Below are 24805 nucleotides of genomic sequence, written 5' to 3' on the forward strand. Positions count from 1 at the left end.
GAGAAGGAGACTGAAGAGGATGGTTAGATGAGAGGAGAACCAACTAGGAGTCATCACTGATCTTGGCAAGAGAAGGTTTAGAGGAGTTGTGGGGACAGAAAGGCCAAGGTCTGAATGGGAGATGAGGAAGCAGAGACAGCGGTGCTTAGTTATGTTTTTAGAAGTTTGGCTGAGAAGGGATAGAGAGCTATAGGTCAGGGGCCAGAAGAGAATGCAGGGTCAAGGGCTGGGAATGATGTATGCCTTCTTATACATGTATGTAGTTTTGCATTTTAAGGTTCGTTTTAAGAAGCACCAAGTCACAAATCATTTCGAAGGGCATTATTTTTGAAGTGCATTGCTAACTCTGACTACGTTAGTATATTCTGGATGACTCAATGGCAAAAATTCAATATGGCTTAAAAACCTAAGGGAAAATTTAAAAATATCAGATGATATTAAATATGAGACACTATGACAGACCATTTTCTCTTCCCCATAGATCAAAGTTGGAAAAAAATGAATGGTTAGTAAATACTTTAGTTAATAATTTCCTATTTTTACCTTTAAAACAAAAAGAGGTCTTCCCTCATATGACTTTCCAATAGAGAACATGTGAATGAGCCCTGAGTGAGTATTATTCAGATACTGCATCCAATTTTGAATCTAAAAGCAAATAAATAAAAACCATGTCAGACTCTCTTAATTATAATGCTTTTAGAGAACAAAAGATAACAAAAAGCAACAATAGGTCTCAGAATTCAAAAGAGCATGCATGGAATATAAAACTGATCAAAAACCAATTCTCTATTTTAATTTTCTTCAGGATACTTAAAATTACATTTTCTTTTTTGCTTTTATAAATACTGGCGTCATGTCTTTATATTGTTCTATCTTTAAAGCATACCTTCTACTACCATTTATCATTAATGTCTTGATGGCAGAGTTTTACAGAAAATTAATCAATGTGTTCTGGGTTACTTTTGAAAATCGAAATTTATTTCCATTTCCCCCCAAGTATTTAAGTGGAAATGAAAGAAATTGGCTTCAGGAAAACCATCCAAACTACTTGAAAGTGTTCATTAAAGTCTAATATATTGTAATTTGCCACTGAACAGAAGATGCTAAGAAAAAGGCATTATTTAAAGATATTCTACTGAGCCACATATCAGAGGGCATAGTCTGAATAATTTCTCCAGTAATAGCAATATATTTGCATTGATCCATTCACACTCACTTATCTGTCATCAGGAGAAGGTATATTTGAGATAGATGAATAAGGCACTTAGAAAGATAGGTGACATTTCTGACTTAAAAGCCCTGTGAGGAGTAAGAAAGTCACGCAAAAATGTCCCACTGTTCCATAATGTAAAAGAGTCTGTGCTGAAAAACAGATTTTAGAAAGTACTCATATTTTCTTTTCTTCCTATTCTTTAGTCTAATGAGTGTGTGTATGCACGCACACACACACACACGCATATATGTGTACATAACTATACAGATATTTTAAAATTTACTTTTTGTAGTGCATGTTAATAGTACTTCTATGTGTTAAGCTATCTAAAACCTTTTCTTGTTGCAACATAAAATATGTAGAAATAAGAAAGTTGTTATGATCGGAACCAAAAATCCTTTTTAAAATATACGAATGTAACAGATCTCATTAATTCTATATCTGGCATCACTTTGCTCAATTCAGGGGAAGCATGGAAAATGTATATATGCATTTATTTATTCATTCTGTCATCAACTATCTATTTAGGGTTTCTATTTGCTTGCCACTGGGGATAGAGTGATGGACAAGAAAGAAATGGCCTACCCTCCTGGAACTTGCAGCTTATTAGGAGAGAAAAAATCACTAATCACATAGTCATACATCCATGTGCTATGGGTGCATACAGTAAGCTGGGGTTGGAGGTGGGGTGTGGTGTTCTGATCCAGTCTGGGAGAGTAGAAACAGCTATCTTTTTGCTTAAGCTGAGATTTGAAGAATAACTAGTTGTCGTCCAGGTGAACAGTAAAGGATGGGGTAGTAGGAATGAGGTTGCTGTGTTTTCAGGGTAGAATAAACAACAGCATGTTAATAAACCCAGAGGTGCCACAGATGAGGCATGGCCTTTGGGAAGTCTCAGCTTTACAGAGGGGCTGAGGCAAGAATTTAAGTTCACTTTACCCCTCAACCAAATCATTGCCCTCAAACTCTGGCTGGCTCTACCCTCCATCATCGGGCGCACCAGACTTTTTAGTTACAATTATCACAATATTGCCTCGTTCTTCCAATGTACTTCCTTTATCCTTTGTAGGTGTGGGCAGATGAAATTCAAATTATTTTGCTACTTCTTCTATAGCAGTTAAAGGCTTAACGGAAGTGAGGACTAAACTGAGGGGTCCAGATACTATAAGAGCAATATGTGTTTTTCATATAGTCCCCTGTCTTAGTGCTTTTCTCCTAATCTTTAGATCTAAGTGATAAAGATGCATTTGTAAAAAAAGAAAAGGTCCTTTGATTACATACCTCTTCTAAGGAGTGATAAACTTCATAATTGTATTCAGAGAGGGATCTTCGATTTCTTGGGGGTCGCAAACTGCTTCCCTGTTCCAGTGCTTTCTGGAGATCTTCTATGAGGATCCTGGATTCGAAATGATAGGATGAAAATTAAGTAGAGATAACCTAAAAATCAGGCAATGTCAAAAGACAACCATGAATCTACAAAGGACAGCAAAGATTGACATTTCTAAAAATACCAAATGTTGGAAAAATATTCTCTTTCAGGAAATAAAAACTGTTAAACAGTGTAGTAAATATCAAATGTAAAATTACATGCAGATGTTCCCAAATAATAATAACTACCATTAATTGAGCAGCTACAGGAACTGAATGACGAGTGTGAGCACTTACATTTATGGAGTACCTGCCAGATGTGCTTTATATTTTACACATAAGGTCTTAGGTAATAACCCTATGAGGTAGATTTTATTGTTATCTCCATTTTACAAATAAGGAAACAGGCTCAAAACGCGAAGATCTGGCCAATGTCACTCGGCTAGTAGTAAGTGCATAATCAGATTTTGAACTTGGAATGTGAACCCAAATTCCAGTCTTTAGACTCCAATCCAGTGTGACCTTATGAAAAATGAAACGAGCTCTTTCACTCCTTTGCTCTAGCCTCATTTCCTTTTGTTTCTATTGGTTCCTATCCCTTTCATCACTGAGAGACTTTTCTCAGTTCATCACCAAGCACACGTGACCCAAGATTCAGAGTGAAAAGGAAGAAACAAGCTACAGTCCTCAAGAAGAAACTGAAGAAATACCCAGAGTGGGAAAAAGCAAATCTATATAAGCCACTTAATAAAAATTTCACTGTCTGCCAATATGAAGACTGCCAAGAAAAGACCAGCTCAGCCAATCATAGTGAATGCATTTGGAAATTGAAGGCTGAGGCTAGGGTGAGGGACTCCAAGGTCACTGCAGTGTGTGGAACCAGCTCCAGCTGGAGTCATTAGTGTTCTCGATGAGACATCTGGGCTAGACACATGCCCATCTCCCCAATGCTCACCCATCTCTTCTAACCAGAGCACCGTGAAGTAACAAAGCACTTGCTCTCTTTGAATGCTTAAAGATGTTAAAGAGCCGCTCTGTGATCTTTCTGGGCCTGGCAGGTGGCTAAAATGCTTTGCTTTCATATTTTATCTTCCAAAATAACCTGTTGGTTAATGGTTTAAGTGCTATTAAAAATACATGTAATGGCATCTTTAACTTTCAAGGTTGATCTACATATGCCACTTAATAAAAAAAATTATCTTGAATTACTGAAATAAATACTTTTTGGTCCATGAAGGAAATAGATTTACTTAGGGTCATGCTGGGCATAGGACTTTTGCGTCCCTCATTTGTTATTTACTAGATATTGTACTCATTGTGGCAAATACTTTATCATGGGCTTACTGTTCAATTTTTGACTTTAAAAATATAAACATTAAATATCAAGATAAGGTAGGGGTGACACAAAGTTGGTAAACTCTCTTGGTAGCTACTTGCAATGGCTCAAAATGTGAATGGAATGTTAGATTGTCGGTCTAAACACAATCTGTGTTAGTGCTTTCTTCCCTCAAGGAAAGCAATTATGGATGAAAGAAGGCTTTATGGACTAAAAAACCTTAAAATATCACCAATGTAGGTCTTAAGAACCAAATGAACCTTTATATCAATGTCCAGACTTCCTGTGTTGAGAGAATGCAGGATGGTCAAGAAAGATGCAAGTTTGATTAGGCTGAGCTGGCTTGTCATAAACTGTCCACATATTCCTTTTCCTGCGGGCAATCTTCAGATAGTTTCCTGGGATAGCGAAAAATAGCCAGGAGAAATGGACAGATGGTCTTAGGAAAACCTAAGAAAAAAAATGTCAATAGATTTGCCAGAGCCAGCAATCTACATAAGAATCTCCTCCTGATTTTCAGTTTAAGGAGATAAAACACATAAACATAAAAACTTTCCAAAGGTATAAAAAATTTCAGAATGTTTACAAAGTGGAGCTGTAGTATATTGCTTCTGCAGTATTTCTCAAGTGGACAGATCTTCTAAATATAAACAAGTGCAGATAACTGGTCTTCACACAAGGTACGAGCAGTCCCTCCCATGCATCACCAGAAAGTTTTTAAGTTCTGATGCTGATACATCCGTTTGTTTGGCAGCTCTTGGTAGAATAATCATTGTAAAAAGGGGGTGGGGGGAGAATTAGGACAGAAAGACAGATACATTTAGAGAGAAATAATATGAAAACACGAAGATGGCCACATAGGAGAGAGTCCTGGGCCAGACTCTCCCCTGACAGCCCTCAGAGGGACAAACCCTGCCAACACCTTGAATTCAGACTTCTAGCCTCCAGAATCGTGAAACAATAGATTTGTCTTAAGTAAACCAGCCAGTCTGCGATTCTGTAATACGGCAGCCATAGCAAACTAATGCAGGGTCTCTGTTCAGTAGCTTAGACTGTACCTTAATACAGGCCCTAGGAGACCAACCTGGAAAATTAAAATAATTGTGATGTGGCAGGTCCAGCCCATTTTCCTTGTCAAGTAGTTGACCAGAAGCTAGAAGATTGATGAGCAGGTCAGGAAATGGTGCCGCAAAATGGTTTTTGTAAGTGTTGTATTTTCTTAGTTCTTTACAGCTGATTATCATTTCTGCCCCAATTGTATGCACTCATATAATAATGGTCAGAGCTATTAAGAACTTTACAAAGTGATGTCATCACTTAGTACAAAAGTTTTCGGGCGGGGGAAGAGAGGAGGGCTCAGAATTTGAAATTCCACTACCAATTTTTACAAGTACTTAATTTACAAAATGATAGAAAATTTTAATGGCAGAATAAGTCATCTTATCTGTCATGTCATTAAGAGGAACTGATCACCTAGGGACCAGAAACAGGGGGTCACACTACCTCTGCTTTAAAGATGACGATAGCTGTACATTATGTACAGTTGTATAGAGTAAATGATCATCTTTTGAGAATCCCTAGGATACAATAAAAGTCAATTAAAATGATCTCTACCTATCGACCCTATAGAATTTAATCGACTCTTACGTGTTATTGTCTTGGGACCAACAAAATGAATAATTTTAAATGATTGTTCTTCATGAGGAGACAACCGGTTTAAAACACTCATTTTTTTATGCTCTTTTCCCTGTGACATACAGTGTGATATTTTATTCTCTCTCAGTTTCACATGACCTAGATTTAATGGCAGGAAATAGAGACTTGTTAAAATAACTGGTATATTCTTTTCTACCAAGTAATAATTAATGAAGCATGTGAGCTGTTACTTAGCACCTATAGATATATAATTACCAAGCTCTTTCCTGCAAGGCATTCAGAGAATCAGAGCTACAGCAATGACTAAAATGAGTTCAGTACGAATAGTTTTATGCACAGCTGTGACTACCCTGTTCTAGAAGCACAGATAAAATACCTTATTGCAGAAAGCGTATCGGCACTTTACTAAGGCTGTAATCATCTTTCTGGCAGGAAAGTATGTGTGTGGACCAGGGAGGGATGTCACTGCCACTTTGCACCCTCTGGCCCAGTGCTCCACTTGACTGGGATCTTCGCTGTGGACACACAGAGCACGAGCCCATCCCAGACATCACTGGGGATCTCGTGTCAGTTTGGGCCGTACCAGAACTTGCTAAAAAGTTGTGGTAGTCGATGTTAGTCATTTACATCATGGCTCTCAACCTTCAAATCCTAGGATTCTAAACAAAAGATAAGTCGCCCCCTCCAGTCTCATAAATGCACCACACTGCACCTCCCCCCACAGGTCCTGCACTGACGCCCCAGCTCTCCACCACTTCCTTTTCCCCTGGTACCCACCGGGACCCCTCTTTCATTGTAAATAAGCTTCCTACATCCTCCAGTCTCTTCAGAGAACTCCCTCTTTTCACAGCCTTGCCCCAGCAGAAACTGGACTCTCCTAAGCACACAGATTTTGTGTGTGTCTTTCTCTTCTAATCCACCTCCCATAGGGCCGGAAGGGCTGGAGGTCAGCCTCTTCCTGGACCCCCACCTCCTTCTCCCCCTTCGTCTTCTAACTTCAGGGAAGGCGTACCTTGCCTTCGGCATCATGCCAGTCCCAATAGCTTTCCTCTCACTCCTGAATACTCCCTGAAATTCCTGCCTGGGAACAGTCTCTTCTTCCACCTCTGATCTTGCCATCAGCCACGGAGGACATTTAAGACTGCTGTGATGTGATGATTCTCTGGTGATTCAGCCAACCCATTTTTGACCACAATGATCTCCACTCCACTTCAGCCATCTCTCCTCCATGGCTACCCCTTGAATTTTGTCACCAGACCTAAACGTTCTACCCAGAACTCTTAACAGCCAATAGCCTACACTTTGTCAAAACTTCGTTTCTTCCGGTGTGTTGCCCTCAGTCACACTACACTTGTTTTCAATATGAAGAACTCTATCCCTTCCTCGACCCTTCCATTTTGTCCCATCATTCCTTCTAGACTCTCCTCCTTTCCTACCCAGGTCAGACCCCTTAGATGAGTACTTGAGCTGGTACCTCACTAGGAACCTCAGCTTCTGTGCCGCCTTGACCTTTCTGTGGTGCCGGCCAATAAAATCTCAACTCTGTATCAGGGCTACAGTCTCTCTTCTCTGTAACAACGACTTTTATTGGTTCCTACCCTAGTTGTTGTTGTTTTCTTGTTTTGAAACTCTTCAATACCCGTTTCTTCACTTTCAAGAGAGAATCTTGCTTCTTACTTCATCCAGAAAATGTAGCACTCAGTTATGATCTCTTTCAACCAGACCTGCACTTACCTTCTTCCTGCGGATAAGGTATCCTTCCAACCGCACAAACCCCCTCCTCCACTTGGGCATCTTTACTGCATCATCAACATCTCCTTCCTTACTGGCCCTTGCCCTCAGCCTATGGACAAGCCAAAATTGTCCCCCACCCAGACAAATCTCAAATCTCAAGCAGTCACGGATGCTTCATCTCCCTATTGTCACTTCTCATTCTCTGCTTCTCTCCTTATTCGACCGCCTAAGGGCAGTCGTCTGCTTCGCTGCTCATGTTCTCACCTCCTGTCCACTTCTCTGTCTCCTGCTCCTCACAGTCTAATCCCACCATTAGAGTTACCAGCACAGTTTCTGTCGCCAACTCCAGAGGAAGCTGGTCAGTCCTTTTCCTGTAGCACTTGGGACCCCTGACATCGCCTCTCGAAAGTCTTCCGTTTCTTCTTTGACTCCTGTGACTGTCTTCCACTTGCCCTATTCTTACCGTTCTAACTATTTCTTAAAAACAAACAAACCCCTCAAAATATCCAAATCTGTTGGAATCTGTCTGCTCAGTCACCCACACTAGAAGACTTGGCGTCCCTCTCGACTTCTTCCTCTTCCACCTACGTCCAACCATGCGTGGAGTCCAGGTGGTCTTGCCTTTGAGCTATTTTATTGAATGCTCTCCTGACCCCATTACTCCGGTCGTAACTCGGAGGGCCTCACCGTCTCTTACCTGGACTGTGACCATAGCCTCCGATTGCCCCTCCACCCAGTTACAGGTGGCTGTCTCACTTCCAGCCCCCAGCTGGGCAGCACCACCCACGGGATAAAACCTGAGCTTCTAACATCGGTCTTCCTGCAAACTTTGTCCCCCACCACCACCACCTCTCCAGGATTTTTTCTTCCTGCTCTTCGATTTGCACTTTGTACATTAACAACACTGAACTACATCAGTTCGCCACACACATACCAGGCTGCTTCTTCCCTTGCTTGCGTTGTCTCCTCTGCTTGCAAGATCCCGAGTCTCATCCTTTGCCTAATTGACGGAGCTCCTGCAGAAAGCTTTTTCTGTCTCTGCTTTCCTATCCACTTTCTAGGCTGCTCTCCTTTCCTCACATACGGCAAACCTTCTGTGGTGATGGTGACATAATATGTCAATGTGGTTCCTCTCTCCTCCCCCACCACACTAATAAGCTCATCCAAGGTAAATACAGTTGTGTTATATTCATGTTGGTTTTCCCAATTCAGTAAACAATATCTGAAACATTGTCTTGACACTCTATAAGTAGCCTGTATACAGCTATCATTCGGTTCAATTTAGCACAAATGAATTAAGCAATGAAAAACGCTTACTTGTACAGGATGTTGGCTTCCTGTAAGAAGGCTAACAGGGCTCGGGAGCCATTCTGAGGAACATGGACATCAGTGACTATTCCCTCTGAGACATGGGAGACACTGCTGGGCTGCCACAGATCCACCTGTAGTGCAGGAACCAACCTATAATTCACATTCGATGTAGGTGGGGAAAGATCCATGTCACAATGTCAAACACATTGCTTGCATTCAGAAACACCAAACACATTTTAGAATTAGACTCAATGCTTCCATCATTCGTATAAAACTCCTATTTCATTTTGAACAAATTATATCATGTCCATATCGAATTCAGTCATAACTGATAAGTTTACAGACCAATGCATAAGCCACCAAGTAATGATGAGAAAACATAGTTATCAGTATAATTTTGATATTGTTTAAATGTATTTATTGGATAAATATTTGAATAATAGGAAAAAAGATATAAATTGCCCTTCATCGTACTGTACGAGCGAGTCGTGGTCGCTTGACAATGTTTGGTCACTAAATGGAACAGTCTCCTCCTCTAACACATGCCCTTTGGCTTTCACATGTAGACAGCATCTGCTCAGGGAGGACGTGTCAGCTAGGGTAGGTCACCTTGCTCTGCTTTCATTTCGTAACTTCCCTTTTCCAGAATGTAAGCTCCATGACGGCAAAGGGTTTGTCCAGTTGGTTACCATCCATTCCAATGCCTACAATGGTGCCTTATGCATATTAATAACTCAATCGTTACTTACTGCGTGGGTGTAGACCCCACATAGCAATTCACTGCACGTTCACTGTGTGTTCCGTGTTTTGCAGGAAAGCAGGAAGCATGTCTGTTTGGCTTACTGTAGTGGCCCCAGTGCCTTGTCTGCATCTGGCAGGAGCTCCATGTTCATGGAGAGAATGACTGAACTCAGCTGGGAGGGAGGCGCACCCCAGCTATAGTACAAGCCTAGAGCTACATCTTCAATAAGGTGCAGTCTGTCTGTACAGTCCTGTCTGTCTGCTCAGGACTACCTCTGCCTGCATTTTCGGTCTGGGTTTGTTGCACAATCTTGATCTCTGCTAAACCCTTATCTGATAAGGTTGAATTACTTTATATCCACTTAGGTGTCAGTGTCTGCATTCTGTTAAGAATTCTAGAAGACTAAACTTATTTTGTGGCTCAAGGGAAAATACATCTCTACTGGTATAATTTAATTTGGAACAGGGTAGAGAGGCATTTATTTTGGGGACAAAGAGTCTACCTGTTTTTTTTTTTTTTTCAAGCAGCCTACTCCTCCATTAACTTGCAAGGGCAAGTCTGACTCAGCTGACATGCTAGTCCAACAATCATAGAAAAACAGAAGTGTGGGGCTGGAGGGGATGCTGAGAGATCATTTGATCCATCTGTCAGCCCTTGGGCAAGGGTGCATCTAGGATCGAATCAAACTGTCCCCAATAGATGCAACTAAACCACATCTTTTAAGTCTCTAAAAAAGGAGAGTTGACAACATACTAATGTAACTCATATCCTCATTTAACAAGAGCGCAGGCATTTTTCTTAATCTCTTACACTGCGGCATAGTTTCCTTTTTTTGTTCTATTCTTTAGTGAGGAATGGCTGGTTTCTTGACTTTGTAAGATAAAGCATGTTGATATCTTTCACCTGTTTTTATATGTTAGCTATTTCTACTCCTTTAATCATCTTTGTGACTTGTCTCTAAACCCCTTAGTTTTCTTTTTCTGATTGCTTATTTCATCAAAATTTTAATTTTTTGACTATAGCTGACTTATATTTTATTAGTTTCAGGTGTAGAATATAGTGATTAGTCATTTATATAACTTATGAAGTGATCCCCCTGATAAGTCTAATACCCATCTGACACCATATATCGTTATTACAATATTATCGACAATATTCTCTATGATTCACAGCCAAACTTAGTAATATTGTTCTGTACTTTACATCCCTGTGACTGTTTTTGTAACTAGCAATTTGTACATCTTAATCCCTTCCCCTTTTCACCCTTTCCCTGATCCTCCTCCCATCTGGCAACTGTCAATTTTCTCTATAGAGATGAATCTTTGATACTAAGGTTTGCTGTCATCCTTTAATGACAGTGGAGATGAGGAAATAGTGCCATCTTCATAGGGTAAAGAGCCACAGGAATTTAATATAATAGGAATAATCACTCTGGAGATGAGTCTGTGTTATTTTCTGGAGTACAAGCTAAAATAGGAATCCTCACCCCACAGAAGAGTAGCTTCCCCACATGAAAATTCCATGAAAGTGACAAGCCCTGCGGCATGACCTGGAGGGGCCTCCTGAAAACCCAGCACATCGTCAGGAGCAGTGGTCTAAAGGAAACCAGCAAAAAAGAGATTGCAAAATCAGGAGCTGTATTTTGTTATAATATTAGGAAAGTAAGTTAAAATGAATTATCAGCTTTTCTCCAGTAATTCTTTGGGAAAAAGAGTGTTATTCAAGTCCAGGTGACAGGCATATGATATAGGGGACAGTACTATTTCATGTGAGATTTGTAAAGTGCCACCCGTCTTACATTTCTTTTCAGTAACACGTTGAGATAGGAGTTAATTGTAGATACATGTAGAAATGAGAAAACTCAGGTTCATGAAGGTCAAGTCTCTTGAAGGATGCACAGCTACAAAGGGGTGACATAGGTTATGCTTAAATCCAGTGCCCATAATTCACTAACTGGATCTTCTGAGAATACCCCAGAAGAACAGGCAACTTCCAACTTCCTGACTTAGTGTCTCAGGGGGTCTGGTTGGTGGGTCTCACACCCTTGCCATCAGGGGTTATTTACCTTATAAATTAATATGTATGTATTTCAAAGTTCCAATCAAGCCCACTGTGTGCGGGTTACCTATCATTTCCATAGGGCTCGATCACATCTGGATGAAGTCATAAACAGTCTCTGAACTGCAAAGCTGGGTGACCCTGGATCAGGATGACAGCAAAGTATCCGCAACCCTTCAGGATGCCTGAGACTGTTTGCCGGCCATCACAGGTCTCTGCTGCAAACAGCCACCTGATGTTCAAGGAAAGGATGCTCCTTTGTTAGACCTTCTGGCCTTGGAACCAGGTGGTTGCTCCCACACGTTCCTTTTTTATGGTTACCTGTCACATAGAGTCACATCTATTTAAGAGGTGGAGGCAGTTCAGATTAAAGGCCAGGAGTATGGATTTTGGAATCCAACAACCCTGAGCTGGAATGCTAGCCCTGGCAGCATCGACTGCGTGAACTTGGGGGAGGTTTTAGCATTTCTGAGCCCCAGTTTCCTCATCTGTCCTATGAAGATAATTAAAAAAAACCTACCTGCAGGCTTTTATATAGGATAAACCAGAATAATAGAAATAGCAGAGAGTCTGGCACACACTGAAAGCTAATGAATGTTAGCTATCTGTTGTTTATTTTTTGAAAAGTATATGAAAAGAAGAACTAGAAACAGTAAGGATAAATTTCTACTTCACATGTTTCCAGTTGAGATAAAGAATATGGTGAGATTGTCCCCTTGTTCAGAGAGTAAAACCCATCGAAGGCTTTAAGAAAGGTGGGGAAGCAATAAATATGCCAAGAATATGAACAAAGCTGGACAGTTTCCTAGTACAAAAGCATATAGCTGGATTTGAAGTCGCTCTACCATGGCAGTTAATTCCCTGAACTCTGAAGTCGGGCTCTCTAGAATTCGAGCCAGGCCCCTCATTCAGCATCTGTGTGATGTGGGGCAAGTTCCTTAACCTCTCTGGGCCTCGCTTTCTTCATCCGTGAAATGAAGGTGATAATTAGACTTTCTTGTTAACTTTTTATAATGGTAGAAGTTGTTATTATTATTATTACAGAGATTATAGAAAATGCAATGGTTAAGAACGTGAATTCCAGAACCAGACAGGCTGAGTTTGCTCTCTACCACTATTAGCTCTGTGACTTTGGGCAATTTGCTTTAGATCTCTTCAATTTCCTCATTTACAAAATGGGGTTATGAATAGTATATTTTTCATAGATTTGTTAGGCCTATATTAATTAGTATATGCAAAGTGCTTAAAACAGTACCTGGTGACTAGGAGGCATTCATTAAATAATAAATGATTCAAAATTCAAAACTAATTTCTTGCAATTTAAAAAAATCGTAGTTCAATCTGGCACTAATTTCATGGCTTTCCTGGTTCTTGTGCTGTATTCTCTCATTGGCCTGGTCCAGCCTCCATGAAGCACCCACCTGCCTTTTAGGCCAATGGCTGATTATACACCTTGTTCGGGCATCCCTGGAGGGGTGGTCATGTCCTCCAGCAGCTTTGGGGTGAGTCCCATATGTGGATATGGGAAGACATCTGAAGTGTTCCATCAGCTTGGTAACAGATGGCCTGCCTCCCCACTGCCCAAAGTAACAGAAGCAAGGGAGAGGACAGTCCTGTTCTATATTTACTCATTTTTTTTGTTGAGTTGAAAAAGTCTTCGTACCACATGACAGGTTTCTGGGTAAGAAAACTTGATATTAAGTTTATTGTCAACTACTGCTTGATTTAATTTACATAATCATAATTCACATATTAGCAAATACAAAATTTTAATGCACTGCAAAGTCCCCTCTCATTTACTCTTAAAATTGTCTTTTTGATCTGGACTCATTGAACCTTCTAGAATCTTCTTTTAGAATCTTCATCTATAAACTCTCAGGAGGCTTCTCTGACTACCAAGTTTAGGTCGATTACCTATGTTATCTGCTTCCGTAGAAACTTTAGTTATATCTCATTTGTATGGTTGTTATATTGGTTTCCTAGGGTTGCCATGACAAATTGCAACAAACTAGATGGCTTAAAGCAAAAGAGATTTATTCTCTCACAGTTCTAGAGGTCAGAAGTCTAAAATGGAGTGTCCACAGGGCCGTGCTCCCTCTGAAGCCTCTAGAGGAGGACCCTTCCCTGTGTCCTCCAGCTTCTGGTGGCTTCAGGTATTCCTTGGCTTGTGGCTGTATCACTCCCATCTCTGCCTTCGTCCTTGCCTGGCTTTCTCCTCAGTGTCTGTGTCCCTTTCCTTTCTCTCCCAGACTGCCTCACAGCATGTCTAGGTTCCTAATTCTAGTTTCTCTTACAAGAAATCGATAAGGTGGTTCACTTAAATTTTGTCCACTCATCCCACTTCTCGACTCACAGGTCCGTCATTTTTAACTCTTATTACTTTTAAGTGTAATTGTAGAATATGCTGCTTCTCAGGTCACAGATCGGCTTCCTTTTCTGATAACTGTAGTGGTCGCTTCAGCTACACAGTTAGGAAAATGCGTATTTGCCACTGTATCATTTGTCCTTGCTCTACTTCTTATGACTTGTCAACATTTCAAATACCAGCGGGCTGCAGGAAGGGAAACCTGGCCAGAGAATGTGCACTCGGTAGGCTGTTAAAATCCTGGGCTCGTCTTGCCTAGCTTGTCTTCTCTTTCCAAGCCCAGGAGCATCTTGTAAGTCACCATGTCCCTAAAGCGCAGTCCCGATAAATCCAGCAAAGGGCCCCAGACATTTGAATAATTAAGTTTCTTGTTTCACCGTTAAAGAAAGATAAAAATATATTCACTAACAGCTGATTAGAGATTAAAATAATCATAAAAATTAGTGGAGGCCCCATACTGAAATAAAATTAGAGCTGTCCAAGCGAAAGCAGTGCTTACACATTTTAATAGCAGTTGACACTACGAGCCTGAGTCCTCTTCTTCGCATGGCATTATTCCTACAACACAAGGTGAAGGTGGGAAAGCCTGGGAAAGCTTGGTTTTGGTGCCCACGCTTTCCTTCTAATTCTCTTCAAGGCTAAAGGCTGACTGTCATCAATGCATAGTAAGTCTCATTTACCAAAACAAAGCACACATATTGGAAAAGGAAAAGATTCTTAACATGTCCCTGAACTATTAATTGGTACATTCACCAGTTTGGAAGGCTTCTTGAAGCCCATTAGTCAAAGACTTGGAACATAGGGGTAGTCAAGAAAAGTTTGGTTTGTTGACTTATTGCAACTAGGGGTGATTTCGGCAAGAATGTGTTAGGGGATTTGGGCTCGTGTTAGGTAGTTTTGTGAAGGTTTTAAGAAAGTGGAGTTTTACCCTTGACTGAATACTACCTGAAAGAGGGGTGATTCTATCACTGGATATCTTAATTTTATTTAGAAGGTGGGAGAAATAACATGGAGCTAAAGCTGAAATTGATATTAAAAAAAAAAAAAAAAGCCAAGGTCACTTCTACCAGTTCCCCCCAAAAAGGGATGTTTGGTCATTCTTCTGGTTTGGACAATGTCCTTTTTGGGTCTGTGTTTAGTAATGATCACACTGGTCTTGTTTTATCTTATTTCATGACAGAGAGTGGTCTTGTCTGAAGTTGGCGTTCTGTGAAACGGTTTATATTCAACAGGAGAACAGCGAGGTCTAGCTGTAGTGCTAGTGAGGTCTGGGTGGCCAGGAGTTAGGTTTCCCCTTTTCAGGGTAATTGCTGTTCTGCTTAGGTCATGTGATAATGTTATGCTCAACGAAGCCTGGGAACTCTCAGCATTGTCAGGCCAGGGTGGCTCAAGGTGATTTAGGGACTAGGAACTTTGTGGTTATGGAATGAAGGATGTAGAACTATGCTGGTCCACCCAGGAAAAATGAGGCAGTCCATAGCATCTACCTTTGACATTCTGCATCTTTTCGTGGCATCTATATACCACCACCTTTTTCATATAGAAGAGTCAATACTATGTTAATTCCTACCCTCTAGGTGAACATTCGAAGACTTATAAATATTAAGAAAAGGGACCTGACTCCTCCACTAGGGGCACCAAAAACTTAGCAGCCACCAAGCAAATTTATTAGAGAAGTAATAATATTTCACTATGTTTTGCTAGCTTAAAATACATCCATCTGAGAATCAAGTTACCATTTTTAGCTGTTAGCTTTGCAGACTGGATAGAAATAATCAGAGATCACCTGGCGCATCACCTGGATATTCGTTAGTAGGTATATTTGAAGGGAAGAGCCCCTAGGCTGCATCTCCTGAAGAGAGATTTCTCCCCATCCTCTTTTGATGATTTATGGTTTTAACATGGATGATTTCTCCATGATATTTGATTGCTACATTCAGAAGTATTCCATTTGGTGTTTTAACAACACCATGATAGTGCTACATTTTAAAACTCTGGCTCTTTTCTGGGGTTTAATACTTAATGAAAAACACTTCAAATTCTGTTATGCATTTCCTTTTTCAGATTCTGGCTCAAGAATTCTATGTATTATCCAAAGAAATCAAACAAAACATTTTTAGTTTAGTGAAAAAAAAATTCCCAGCTTAGGAAATAAAAGAAATGGCTACTTCCTGGTTCTGTCTAAACCTAGATATGTTACATTTCAGAGCCCGAATTTTCTTAATTACAAATAAAGTGGTTAAACTACATGATTTCCAAGCACCCTTTAAGCTATAATTCTGCCAAACTTCATGTGCTTTTCTGAGTATAGAAGTTTACATTTCTCTAGAAAAATCTTTCTCAAATTCATCCCAATTTTTTTTTACCCTGAAAGTCAGAAAAAAGACCCTCTTGACAATTTAGCACTAGAATCGCCTCTCACTGATCCGTTACACTGACCTGTAGGTGAGTATAGAAAATAATACATAAAGCAAGGTAACTATTCAATTTTTTAAAAAGTTATTTTCAACCCTTTTACTGAAAGCATTTTCCCAAAGCAGCTGAGAAGATTAAAGAGAAATTAGCATATTATTTTCTTCCACATTGTCACTTGATGGTAAAGACTGGTGAGGGAGCCTCAAAGTGGAAGACCAGATAATCAATCAACTGGATCATCATCTCTTGAACAATCTAGAGAATGTGGAGATTGTTCTGATTCTCAGTTGTTTGTGAGAAAGGCTGACTTTCAAAAGACACAGTTACGGTTACCACTCTCAACCATTCGCTGTTTACTGAGTATCTACAGAGTCTCAGCCATTGAGCTCCATGCTGAGTATATAATGATGAGTAAGACAAGGCTCTGCTCTCAAGGACTAGGCAGACATTACACACTTACCCTACAGAGAGAAGACACATGAGGACTGTTCAACTACATTTTGGGAAGTGGTTTGAGACACTTTCCCAGGAGAGGTGTTGCCTGTGCATAATACTGAATGATGAGTTCTAGTTAGCCTGGAAAAGGTGAAGGGAAGAAGAGTAAGAGGCATCATTCAGAGCCTCTGATTCCCTTTCTTTGCCTTATAAATAGTTAGCTGAACTGTTTGTCCCCACCAATCAATCTGGATAAAATGCCTGATACCTTGACTTGACCAGGTGTTAGTTAAGCTTTCCTATTTCTGCCCCTGAACTTTTCCCCACCCTCTGCCTGAGACAGCATACAACCCCTTCATAATAGTCCCTCCTGAGCATCAGCTGACGCCACGGTGAACCATTCTCTGATCTGTTATCTGTTCAAGCCACCTGCACCTGTCCATCCCACTTCCCCATACCTGATTCTTTCTAGCCTTGTTCATTCTTCTCCATAAAAGAAAGTCCTTTTTCTGTCTGACTTTTGAGACTTACAGATCTTCAGGTTGGCATAGACTCCCTATTGCAATAGTCTCTTTTCCCGCATTTGCAATAATCCTTTTGAATAAAGTCTCTGCTTACCTAGCTCCAGATTCGGTTTTTATTTGATGGTTCTATACAAAAGCATGTTCATGCTTTATTTAGAGAATAAAAGTACAGAAGTTTTTTTTAATCGACTTCCACATAATAGATCCTGACTTAACTAATAATGCTCTTCTATATTGACAGAACTTCTTGTTTCAAGACGGGGACAAAGATATCGCCATCCCACTCCTCCTGTGCAATCACCTCCAAAATAAGGGGAACTTGAGAGAAAACACTATCTTTGATGAAACTAGCTATAGACCTGAACAATAAAATACAAAGATGAAAAGCAAACTGAGAAATGGTAAATGACTTAGCTGATCAGAAAAATTTCAGATCTCACTAGCTAGGGAGGAGGTGTGGGATGGGATATCAATGAAATGCCAGTTCATGTTCTCCACAGAAGCCCAGGACTGGCTCCGAGATCGGTATTACTGTGGAGCATGGAAGGTGGGAGTGAAAACATAGTAACAAGAAAACAAAGAGATCTTAGGAAAATCCGAATAAAGACTCTAAATTCTTGGTATCAACATCACTCTCAGGTAATGGTACCTGCTGTAGGCCTGGGAGAATATGTTCTCTGAAAAAAGAAACGGCTTCGAAGTGGTGATATAGGACGTAGAAGCTGGGAATACGATGTTGGATGGAAAACAGATTAAGTGAAAAATTACACACCGTCTGGCTGCCTTTTTAATATACTGATAAAATGTTTGATTTATAAGGAAGATATAAATACTATCCATCTGAATGCATCCAATATATGAGCGCCATAATATATATGGGAAAAATTGACAATATCATAAGGATTGTAAATTATAAATCCTCAGTTATATCTCAGTAACTGAAATATCAGATTTCCTTCCCAAGAACACATAGTTTTTTTTTTGTTTGTTTTGAAAATTGACTCAATACCAGGCTAACAAAACAAGTCTTAACAAACATCAGAGAATGGATGTCAAACAAATGTTCTCTGATTACAGTGTAATTAAATTTAGAAAGCAGTGACAAAATCTATTTATTTACCGTTAGAAATTTAAAAACAGACTCTAAATAACTTGTGGGTTAAAAAAGATGCCGAGGTAAAATTAGAACCAAATCAAAACTAAATACATTTCTAGGAAATTTATGACCTTAAGTGCTCATGTTGCAAAAGAGTAAAGATGAGAAATTGATGAGTCATGTCTAAATCAAGAAGTTAGAAACTAAGAACAACAGTATTAACTACAAAAAAAGTAGAATGTAGAACATAATATAGAGAAGAGGATAAACTGATGAAAACAAAGGTAATAATGAGGATCAACAAAACACAAAAGTTGGTCTTTGAAACACATTGCAGATAGAAAAGTTGTTAGCAAATCTGCTTAAGAACGAAGAAATGAAGATTCAAATGACCATTATTAACGATGAGAATGATGTAAACTTAGATTCATCAAATTAAAAAATGGATACCAGAAATGATCTTAAGCCAATACATTTGAAAACGTAAATGAAAAATTTCATAGGGAAACATAATTTGCCAAAATATAACTTAGAAAATTAGCTAAAGCCACAATGAAAATATGAATAGACTTATTATTATTAAAAAAAAATTATACTAGTAAAAACGCATATCCTTCCCTACCCCTGCATGCCCCAAACCATAAAAGATGACAAAAATCCAGCAGACTCAGGGGAGTTCTAACACATATGCAATACATAATATTATCCCAATCTTATTTTAATTCATCCAGAGTTCAGAGAAGAAATGCTTCTAAAATTATTTCACAAGGCTAATATAATTTTCAATAAGAAAAACCAGATAAGAATAGCATGAAGAAAATAATTATAAGCCAATCTTACTAGAGAACATAGGTGCTAATCCTAAAAATGTCTATTAGTAAACTAAATATAAAGTACTAAAATTACTACTGAATGCAGTTGCAGTTTAACTTCAGAAAAGCCTATTAATGTATTTTATATTATTAGAAATATATTAAAGGAAAGAAACCATATGATCATATCAATATACTCATAAAAATAACTTATCAAAATTCTAAATTAATTATAAAATATCTATAGAAATTAGTAATGAAAAAGTGTATTTCTTTAACCTATTCAAGGTATCTACCAAAAATCTGCAAACATTTACGTCTAGTGGTAGTGTAAGAAGCATTTTTTAAAAAGTGAGACAGCAAGTAAATGTACTATAATACCAAGTTCAGAGATTCATGCTGTGGATCATTGCTAAAATAAAATAAAGTAAAAGGCTGAGAATCAGAAGTGAAGAAGCAAAACTGTCATACATCAACCACTGTCTACAGAGAGGCCAAGAGAACCAATTCAAGTAAACTGTGAGAATTCAAAGGTTACCAGCATTTGGGGTATAATAGCAACATAAATATATATACACATCAATATAAATGTATAGTTATTGGCTTTGAAATGTCTTCACAAAAATAATATCGAGTGAAAAAGTAGGTTATAGAATAGCAGGAATAGGTGACATTAAATGGTGATGTAAGTCCTTAGCCTTAGTCCTCCAACAAAGATCAATAATTAGATATCCAGTCACAGGGCCAGCCCAGGGCAAAAACAGCTCTGGGAGTCCACTTAAAGTTTAGCAACACAGTGGAACAGAAAACATGAGAAAATGGTATAAGAAGACAAGGAAGACAGCTTCATTTTGCCAGTATCACCCCATCCCTCAAACCAGGAGTTCTCGCCAGGAATGGAAGGGCAGAGTGAGCCACCAGCTTTGCAGGGTGAGCGACCAGCTTCTCTAGTCTTTTGGGCCCTGCACGAAGGGCCTGCTACAGTTAGCTGAGATGTAGAGAGACGGCTATGAACAAGGAAGAAAAGCCGGGCTACCAAGAGCAGCCTTGCAGTGGGAGCCATCGCGGTGCAATAATGACCTGTTATACAGATAAGCCCAGCAGATTTCACCAGTGGAGAAGGAACCAACTGCCGGCACAGCTGCCACAAACCTTCTGCAGATGTCACCAGTTTTTGCCCTGGTGATTCATATTTGCCAGCACCAACCGCCTGAGTTTCACCCCACTCCTTCACTTCCTGTCCCACTCTCCGTCCTCCCCACCCCCTCGCCCCCCATCAGAGCTTGGAAACTGTACCAGCAGCCAGATCAGGACTTAACGGCTGTGTGAGTGCAAGATGCTAGCTTAGACCTCTGTGGCTGAGCTTTGCTGCTGTGCGAGCACTTATGGCTGCACCTCCAGCTGCATGCCACTGAACGAACACCTGTCACCAGCTTCTACTACAGTATGAACACCTTGGGGGAGATTGGGCAGCCACAGGAGAGCATGCTGACAGCCAGGGCCCCTTCAGATGCTTCTGGCTTGGGTCAGGCCCTGTCTTCTGTCGCTGGTCTGCGCTATCATACTCTTCTGTAGGCTTTCCAGCTGCATACCCCAGACCAATTCCTGTCACCAGCCCCCAATACAGTGCAACGCCTAGGGTCAGATTGTGCAGTCATGGGAGAACATGCTGACAGCCGGGTCCTCACAGCTGCCAGTGAGCCTTTAGTTGGCTCCAGTCCTTCTCGCCTGCTCTGGCCTCTACCACTTGACTGTATTTGCATCTGGCCCCTGCCACTACACAGGCATCTGCAGCTGGCCACCACAGCTGAGAGCATGCATCCTACCATCTTTGGCCACCACTGCTCCCTGTCCTGATCTCTAGCCATTGAACCTGGAGATGCTGCTGAGAACTCCAAGGGTCCTTGCAGCCACTGTCGACCCACAGTGCTCACCAAGGACCATGTGGTTGTTGCTGTGAACCCCAGTGGCCTGAGCTGAAGAGCGATCATATGCCCCTGTGCCACTAGATGCAGGGTCACAGTACGCCCTAGCATGCCCCTACCTGCAAGTGAAAGTCTTCCCTTACTAAATTCAGTCCATAAAGCCTGGAAGAAGTGACTTTCTTCAAATGCACAGACACCTACGCAAGACTACAGGGATCAGAAAGAATCAGAGAAGCACGACTCCACCAAAGGAATACAGTGAACCTCCAGTAACTGGTCCTAAGGAAGTGCAGATCCAGGAAGTGCCCAACAAAGAATTCAGAATAATTATTCTAAAGATGCTCAGAGAACTACGAAAAACCCTACAAATAAGCAATATAATGATATCAGGAAAACGATATAGGAACGAAATGGGAAGTTCAAAAAAATAAAGGAAACATAAAAGCCAAAAAAAAAAAAAAAACATTAAAAAAAAAAGCAAAGAGAAATTTTGGAGCTGAAGAATACAATGACTGAACTAAAGAATTCAATAATTTCAATAGCAGACTTGACCAAACAGAAAGATCAGTGAGTTAGAAGTAGATCAAATGAAATTATTTAATTAGAAGAGCAAAAAGAAAAAAGAATAAAAAAGAAGGAAGAAAGACTATGGGACTCACAGGACACCATAAAAAGAAACACATTACTGGAGAAGCAGGAAAAGAGAGGAAGAAAGCGGCAGAAAGCTTATTTAAAGAACCATCACTGAGCGCTTAGACCTGAGACGAGATTTGGGAATCCAAGTTCATGGAGCTAATACGTATTCCATAATTCCAATCCAAAACGATTTTCTCCAAGACATGTTTAAAAAGTGTTTAAAACCAAAGACAAAGAATTTTAAAAGCAGCAAGAGAAAAAAAAAATCTCTTCTAAAAGGGAAGCCCCATTAGGCTACTAGTGGATCTGAGACAGAGGACTTGCAATCAGAGGAGAATGAGGTGATATATTCCATGTTTTAAAAGAAAAACTGTCAGTGAAGAGTACTTTACCGAGTAAAGTGAGCCTTCAGATATGAAGGACAGATACTTTCCCTAATAAACAAAAGCAAAGGGAATTCATCACTAAACTTGCCTTACAATTCATGCTGAAGGGAGTCCTCCAAGCTGAAACAGCATGCTAATTACTAACATGAAAACATGAAAATATACAACACAATGGTAAAGGTAAGCATGTGGTCAGATTCAGAATACTCTGATACTGGAAAGGTAGTGATGTGTTCATTGCTTAACTGTAGTATAAAGTATAAAGGACAAAATTGTTTAAAAAAGGCTATCATTACAACAATTTGTTAATGGATACACAGTAGAAAAAGATGTGAACTGTGACATCAACAACAAAAAAAACGTACAATAGGTTCAGAAAAGATAGTGAGAAGGTAATTAAAGCATACCAGTATTCACAAAGAAAGCACAAAACAATCAGAAAACAATAAGATGGCATTATTTAGTCCTTCCCTACCAGTAATTATTCCAAATGTAAATTAGTTGAATTCTCCAAGCACAAGACAGACAGAGTAACTGGTGGATAAAAAACAACCAACTATATGCTGCCTACAGGAGACTCACTTTAGTTTAAGGACACACAGAACTCAAAGGGAAGGAATGGAAAAAGATACCCCATATAAGTGGAAACCAAAAGAGGGCAGGGGAAGCTATACTTACACCAGACAAAACAGACTTTAAGTTAAAAACGGTAACAAGAGCAAAGAAGGTCATTATATAATGATAAGATTGGTATAGCCACTATGAAAAACAGTATGGAGGGTCTTCAAAAAAATGAAAATAAATAAAATAAAATAAAACTACCAAATGATCCAGCAGTCCCCCCTTTGAGTGTACATCTAAAGGAAATGAAAACAGGAACTCAAAGAGATATCAGTTACCCCCACATTCACTGCAGCATCATTCGCAATAGCTAAGATACAGAAACAACCTAGGTGTCCGTGCATGCATGAATGAAGAAAATGTGGTCTATGCACCTTGAGGGCTGTATATATACATGCACATACATGCAGACACAAATTGGAGTGAATACAAAACTAGCTAGGAGGAAAAAAGACCCATAATTCAAGCCATTTGGATTCTACAAGAGAATGTTGACTTCCGGCAGAGACTGCTCCCCAACCTTGTCATCTGCAAAGTTTTTTTATCTCCTCCTTGTTCCTCTCAACGCTTCTTATACATTCTGGTTGGAAACCTGCCTGCTCATCAGGTAACTGGTAACATCATGAAAAGATGGGATCAGCCCCACCGGTAATCAGGGAAATGCGAATTAAGAAAGAATTGAATTAATACCACACAGACATTTCAAATTTTTAAAGGAAACACTGTGAGTATATCGCTATTAAGTTATTTGGACCTAACTACTTAATAAGCAGAACTGTAGGTATTTCTTCTGATTTTTTTCATTTGACAATATATCGAGGACATTTTTCAAGTCGGTACATAGAGATCTATTCCAAACTGTGTGTATACCAATAATTTATTGATGAATTTGGGTCCTCAGAAAACAGGTTTCAAAAACACAACTATTGCACTATCCTTAAAATATCTGAATGCCGATTTCTTTGGGGCGTACTTTTTCTTATATACCTGAGACTCTTCTAAATTTGAAGGACATAGGCTTGAAGAGATGGTATATTGCTGGTAATCCGGTTTTCTTTTCCCACAGTAGGTAGCCAAGCACCTGTGAGATGTCCCTTCTACACTGTTTCTCTTGTTGATTGACCCACCTAGTGCTTCTCCTGTGGGTGGAACTCTGAATCCAGGCGTCCCTGCTTTTGAATAAACCACACATAATCCCAGAGAGTCAAGCGAGGCTTTTCAAAGTGGTGTGTCCCTGGTTCTGTTTTCACCTCGCTGTTGCTGACATCCCACGCCATCTTTCCCACACTCTGGATTGTCTCTAAGGTCCAGAAAGGACTAATGATGATAGCTACACATCAGCGTGGCCCACCAGCCTTACAGGGCTGAGGCGAATGCAGTGTTCTGGAGGCTTGGCCCACCATCGGCAACAGTGGGATATCTGGCTTTATCGATATCAACTGCCAGTTCTAAGAATCTCGTGTTAAATACTCCTTTGAGCTTACCAACTTTGGGATTGTGCATGACTATGCTCCCTCTTCATTCCTCTAAATAAATGTATGCTCCCATCAGCTGTTCCTGACTGCGCTGGGTTGTCATTAAATTCAGATTTTTATTGCCCTCCTTCCAAATGGGTAGCAGGAAATTCATCTTTTATGGATATTTCTTCTAAATTTCATGAATGAGGAAAGATGGGCATTTACAGGCATAAGAGCATTTGGAAGTTTTTAAGGCTGAGTACCTTGGCTTTAATAAGTAGATGTTTTAGATGAATTTTGTAAATGTAAGTGCTAGCTAGCCTTCCTGGGTGCTCTTTCCAGCTAAACAATGACTCATTCTAGGCTCAATAAGCATTGAGCTTCTTTTAGGTAAGATTTTTTTTTTTTTTTTTCAGATAGCAATAGAAATGGTTATTTTGTTAATCTCATTTCTAGTTCAACTGGAACAAAAAACCATTCAATCATGTAATTTTGCACATCCTGAATGAGACTGGAGGTAAGCTTGACTGCTTGTCCTTACAACCTCACCTTCACCCCTTTATCTTGGAGTCAGATCATCTGCTTCAGACAAGAAAATGCCTGTAGCAGTGAGAAGAGGAACTATTAGAAAGGTTAGATACATTGACAGCCAAGTGTGGTTCTTTCAGATGGATGATAACTGCTATTTTTTAAAAGGATTAAAAGTTTCCAAATG

The 24805-nt window shown here is 39.8% G+C and overlaps 1 protein-coding gene and 1 long non-coding RNA gene across 2 annotated transcripts in view; one reads left to right on the forward strand and one right to left on the reverse strand.

The window, feature by feature from the left end:
* LOC107196538 overlaps positions 1 to 24805 on the forward strand; it is a 186286-nt gene that overhangs the window by 90251 nt on the left and 71230 nt on the right. The gene's annotated exons all lie outside the window — the stretch shown is intronic.
* CPA6 (carboxypeptidase A6) overlaps positions 1 to 24805 on the reverse strand; it is a 221922-nt gene that overhangs the window by 65686 nt on the left and 131431 nt on the right. Inside the window, exons 3-5 of the mRNA XM_006924017.1 lie at positions 8625 to 8749; positions 2495 to 2609; positions 544 to 645 (exon numbers count right to left, since the gene is read on the reverse strand). Of these exons, the coding sequence (XP_006924079.1) occupies positions 544 to 645; positions 2495 to 2609; positions 8625 to 8749 (342 nt within the window). The remainder of the gene's footprint in view (positions 1 to 543; positions 646 to 2494; positions 2610 to 8624; positions 8750 to 24805) is intronic.

The sequence above is a fragment of the Pteropus alecto genome, unplaced genomic scaffold (assembly GCF_000325575.1).
Source record: "Pteropus alecto unplaced genomic scaffold, ASM32557v1 scaffold87, whole genome shotgun sequence".
Classification (NCBI taxonomy): domain Eukaryota; kingdom Metazoa; phylum Chordata; class Mammalia; order Chiroptera; family Pteropodidae; genus Pteropus; species Pteropus alecto.